We start from the raw sequence: 5,504 nt of genomic DNA, 5'->3' as shown, positions 1-5,504 counted from the left end.
TAGCGCTGGCTTATCAAGAGCCCATGGGCAGAGGCTCTGCTCTTCATTGCACACTCGGATAGCACGAACCTGAGCTCCAGCCACAGAGCTGAAGGAAGCTCTCCTAGAAAAACAAATGGGTGTCTGTGTGTGGCAGGGGCACGGTCTATTGGAAATGGCTTTGATTTCGCTCAGACACATCTCCCCTAACTTCTCACTCTCTTTTCTCTTATGACAGTGCCCCATGCCCAGAAGCAGCAGATGTCCAACAGCAGCTCCATCACCCAGTTCCTCCTCCTGGCATTTGCAGACATGCGGGAGCTGCAGCTCTTGCACTTCTGGCTCTTCCTGGCCATCTACCTGGCTGCCCTCCTGGGCAATGTCCTCATCATCACTGTTGTAGCCTGCAACCACCGCCTCCACACCCCCATGTACTTCTTCCTCCTCAACCTTTCTGTTCTTGACCTGGGCTCCATCTCCACCACTGTTCCCAAATCCATGGCCAGTTCTCTCTGGGACACCAGGGTCATCTCCTTCTTGGGTTGTGCTGCCCAAATCTTTCTGTTTGTCTTTTTCATTTCAGCAGAGTACTGTCTTCTCACCATCATGGCCTACGACCGCTACGTTGCCATCTGCAAACCCCTGCACTATGGGACCCTCCTGGGCAGCAGAGCTTGGGTCCACATGGCAGCAGCTGCCTGGGGCAGTTGTTTCTTCTATGCTGCACTGCACACGGCCAATACATTTTCCCTCCCCCTCTGCCAGGGCAATGTCCTGGACCAGTTCTTCTGTGAAATCCCCCACATCCTCAAGCTCTCCTGCTCAGATGCCTCCCTCAGGGAGGCTGGGCTTCTTGTGATTAGTGTCTTTGTGGGCTTTGGGTGTTTTGTTTTCATTGTGCTGTCTTATGTGCAGATCTTCAGGGCCGTGCTGAGGATCCCCTCACAGCAGGGACGCCACAAAGCCTTTTCCACGTGCCTCCCTCACCTGGCCGTGGTCTCCCTCTTTCTCAGTACTGTCATGTTTACCTACCTGAAGCCCCCCTCCATCTCCTCCCCACCCCTGGATCTGGTGGTGGCAGTGTTGTACTCGGTGGTGCCTCCAGCAGTGAACCCCCTTATCTACAGCATGAGGAACCAGCAGCTCAAGGGTGCAGTGTGGAAACTGATAACCGGATGTGTTTCTGGAGCAATAAACTGCCCATTGTCTTCATAGCTGTTATAACGTAACTCACTGCAGGCACAGCCTGTCTTCTGTATTTTTTGTTATTGTTCTGGTAGTCCTGTGACCGCAGGCAGGGACAGGCAATGGGCAGTTCTGTGACAGAGCTGGCCTCCAGAACAGCATTTCGAAAAAGAAAGGTGATGTCCTCAGGGCAGTGCATGGAGGCTTAGGTCTTCTTCCAAAGATTCTCTCAAGAACAAGCTCAAGAGAGTGCCCTGGTGAGGCAAACACCAGTGAACAAGTGAAGCGTGTGAGTGTGCAGGGCTGGGGCACACAGCAGTGTCCCTCGCACAGCCAGGCCTCCAGGGACAGACTGGAAGGACCAGCAGAGCAGGGTCTGGTCTGTGCCCGTGTTTGCCTGACACCCTGGGCAAGGTGCCCCAGGGCAATGGCCACAGACCAGCCCCTTGCAACCACCATTCCCAGCACTGGCCTCTCACTCCAGCTCGGAGAGGTTCTTTTATCCCTCCATGGAAGGACACCAAAGGAGTAGGTCAGACTTCCATGTTTGCATTGCACAGAGGAGACTGAAGCATGCACACCGTGTGTGTGTGGGGAGATGAACCTGAGGGAGCCCAAATGCCATCAGCTGTTCCTAGAGGTGCCGTGAAGGCCTGTGGGACAGACAGTGCCTCCAGGTCACTTCACTTTGAGAGTAATGTCCCCTGGGAAAGCACCTGAATGCAGCACTGGGATGTGCTTCTGTGAACCGAGGTCCCTGTGTCCATTCCTCATGACGAGGGGCATCTCAGGTGAGTGCAGAGCAGGGCGATACAGCGCAGGGCTGAGGTGTCTCCCAGCCCCTGGCAGTGGCAACAGGAGGCCAGAAAGCCATTATTCCTGCTGCAGTGCCCTGCCTCCGCATGTGCAAGGGAAGGACTCGTGCCTCTGAACACCCCTGTGTGTAGGAGGAGTGCATGAGGCCAGCTCAGATATGGGCACCTCACAGGGCGCTGCCATTTCTGTGTGTGACTCCAGGAACAAACCCCACTGGCCCAGGGAGATTCATCTCCCCCGCCTCGGACAGGCTCATTGCAAATGCTCCTGTCTGGTCTTGTTACCCTTTCTGGATTGTGCCCTCAAAGGTGCCAGAGCCATCAGAGAGGTTCTGGGGTCCTTGGAATAGGCAGACAACATCACCTCAGTCCCTGGGAATGGGATGGGCCAAATACTGCTGCAGCCATTTCCAGGTACTTGAAGGACAAGAAAGGCATTGCCAAACCTGTGTGGGTAGGGGAAAGAAGGGGATGTTTTGATCCTGGACCTTAGCAAGGGTTTTGACATGGTTTCCCATAGTCTCTTTATAGCCGGATTGGTGATATCTGGACTGAAGAAGGGGGTGATGTAGTGGGTAGGAAGGTGGCTGGTGGATCCAGCCCAAATGTCAGCAGTGGTAGAGTCCTGCTGGTGGCCACTTCCCAGTGGCATCCCTCAGTGCAAGCACTGGGGCCAACGCTGTTGACTGTCTTCATTAACTGCCTGGATAATGTGCCGGAGTGCCTTTTCAGCTCCTTTGTGGATGATGCCAAACTGGGCAGACCCAGAACGTTTCTCCACTGAAACTGTTGGTTGGAACTCTATTAGATAAACATGACGAAACAAGCTTAGTTTTACCTGCTCACGTACATATATATCTGCTGCGGGAGGGTGATGGCTGGATACGGTATCATGTGGTCAAATGTGTCTCGGGAACTCATAATCCATTAGGAAGCCAATGGCTGTGAAGGGGGCTGTGAGGTCACTTCTGCCTCTGGAGGTGAGAGGCCAACAGCAGGAATGTGTCTGGGAAAGGCACTGTGAGGTCACTTCTTCCGGAAACCGCCGATAGGTCAGCCCTTGACTCATGGCTGGGATATGTGCTTCTAAACTCACCTCTGCCAGTGTCTCTGACAGGCCAACAGAAGGCACCTGGTTGGCACATTGGCTGTGAGACCCCCTCTGCCGAAGGACCTAGGCTCAGTGCAGGAAGGGGGCTTGTATTTTGGCTGTCCTGTCTCTTCTGCCTGAGTACAGGATGGGACAGCAGCAGGCACACAGCTCTGTCTTGTCTATCCGAGAAGCAGAAAGGCTTGCAGCCTCACAAGGGGTGAGGTTACTTCTGTCTGTTCAGGTGAAGGGCTGCAAGAAGGCTGGTGGGTTTGGATGCCTGTTTAGAAGGGTGGTTTCCCAGATGCTGGAACTTTCCTTGGATGTAGGGAAGAGCAGGAGAGAGAAACAGTTACACACAGTACAGCTTGGATGGTGGGGATTGGACATGAGGAGGAAGAAATGTCACTCCGAGGGTAGTGCTGTGGTACATGAAGTCCTCCAGAAGGAGTATGACGTCAGTCCATCTCCTTGTGTTTCAAGGAACAGAGTGTGAAGGGTGGACAGCTGTCGGTGAATGTACGGAAACGGCAGGGTGAGAGCAGGGTGAGGAAGTGAGATGGGTGTCCTTTACCTCCACTCCAGCATTCTCCAATAGATATTGCTGCAGGGTGTCTCCTCAGGACGTCTGGACTGGTAGGAGAAGCTGTCCCTTGAGCTCTGACAACCTCCCACCTCACCTCCCCAACCCCACCATTTCTCTCCTTGCCCACCTGGGACTTTTCCTTACAGCAGACTTCTCCACTGATCTCTGCAGCTGGATAGTACAGCTCCTTTGCACCATCTCCCCCCTGCTCTCCTTAGAGACCTGGCTGCACACAGGCACAGGAGGGTTTTTCCTATTTGCAAGCAAAGGAAAAGTCAAGCATGGTCAAGTTCCATAAAGAAAACAGACTCTGCAAGCATCTGCTAAGTCCAAGCTGCCTCTAATGAGGTTGCCTTTCTACAGGGGATAATCTTAGGAGAACTATTTCAGGTAGGGAGATCCAAAGAAGAGAGATATATACATAATTAAAGAGTTGGCTAAGGAGACAATTAGACTGCTGAAAGAGAGGCAAACTTTTAAGTCCCTGATGTCAAAGCAGCGGCTGGATGCGTGAGAAGAATCTGAATGAACAAAGAGTAAGGGGAGGAGAAAACAGGAGATTAAGGGAAAGGGCTTTTGTCTAGGCAGTGTGCCTGTGAAAAGATGATGTTAGAAATGGCTCTTCTATCAAGAGAGGTGAAAACATGTGAAAGATAAAAATTAAATTTATATGAATAATATTAATTTATTTTAATAAATTAAATTTAATTTAAATTTTAATTCAATACACTATATAACAGGTAGAATAGTAGTAATGAAGTGACGCTGGAAGATTGATATTTCTTTGGAATATCCCTTTTGAAAGGTCACAGGATTGGTAGAGGTCTCTTGGGAGTGAGGACAAAGCAATGTTGCAGCCATCGTTGAAAGAGGCCAAAAGTGCAGCCCCGGGAACGCCAGGCTGTACAAGCTCACTTGGGGGAGGAGTGAGCCTTCCCATGAGTGCTCTTGGGGGACATTGCTGGGCACCTCAAAGAGCAGAAGGTGTCCAAATGCAGTCAGCATGGATTAGCCAAGGGTAAATCCTGCCTCACCAACCTGATGGCCTTCCTGATGAAGGAACTGCTTTTATGCACGAGGGGAGAACAGTGGGTGTCCTTTACCTCCACTTCAGCAAGGCTTTTGGCATGGTCTCCCTCTATATCCTGGTACCCACATTGGGCCATTACAGTCTGGATGGGTCGACAAACAGATGGGTGAAACACCAGTTGGAAGATGAGGCTGAGAGGGCAGTGGAGAAGAGGTCATACCCTACCTGGAGGCCAGTGGGCCATACTGGGGCATTGTGGGGCAGCACAGGGGCCTCTCCTGAGCCCTGTGCAGTTTAACACCTGTATCCATGATGCAGAGGAGGCAACTGTCACCACGTCTGTGGATGGCACAAAATTGGGAGGACCATTGCTGTGCCCTAGGGATGCCATTCAGGGCAAACCTGACAGGCAGCAGGACTGTCGTGTCAGGAACTTCAGGAGATAGAAGACGGACCACAGCCTAACAGCCTGCAGTTGCAGGGCCTGGGGAGGCCTGGCTGGGGAGCAGCTCTGTGGAAAAGGCTCTGGTGGTGGTGGGGGACAGAAGGCAAAACATGACCCAGCAGCGCGACCTGGTAGCCAAGGCAGCCAGCAGAGTCCTGGAGTCTCACCAAAAGAGCGAGGGCAGTGATTGTCTCCCCCTGCTCATCGCTCCTTAGACCACCTGCACACAACCGTGTCCATTTTTGGGCCCCCACTGGGGAAGGGGAGGAGGGAGGGAGCGCCTGTGGGGCTGCTGGGCTCTTGGCCAGAGATCACCAGCACAGCAAGGGAGGTGTTGGTAAGTGGCAGGGAGTTGAGTGGAGAGTCATCGAGCT

At 52.7% G+C, this 5,504-nt stretch overlaps 1 protein-coding gene across 1 annotated transcript; it reads left to right on the top strand.

The window, feature by feature from the left end:
• Positions 1-240: 240 nt before the first annotated feature.
• On the top strand, positions 241-1,194 carry LOC309601264 (olfactory receptor 14C36-like; the record flags this gene model as incomplete). The annotated part of the gene is made up of 1 exon (XM_082334228.1): positions 241-1,194. The coding sequence occupies one exon, from the start codon at positions 241-243 to the stop codon at positions 1,192-1,194; it is 954 nt and encodes a 317-aa protein (XP_082190354.1).
• Between the last annotated feature and the right edge of the window lie 4,310 nt (positions 1,195-5,504).

Source organism: Platalea leucorodia (assembly GCF_965183815.1).
Source record: "Platalea leucorodia genome assembly, chromosome: 30".
NCBI classification, from domain to species: Eukaryota; Metazoa; Chordata; class Aves; order Pelecaniformes; family Threskiornithidae; genus Platalea; species Platalea leucorodia.
Note: the sequence above shows the minus strand (reverse complement) of the source record. Positions and strands in the feature narration are given on the sequence as shown.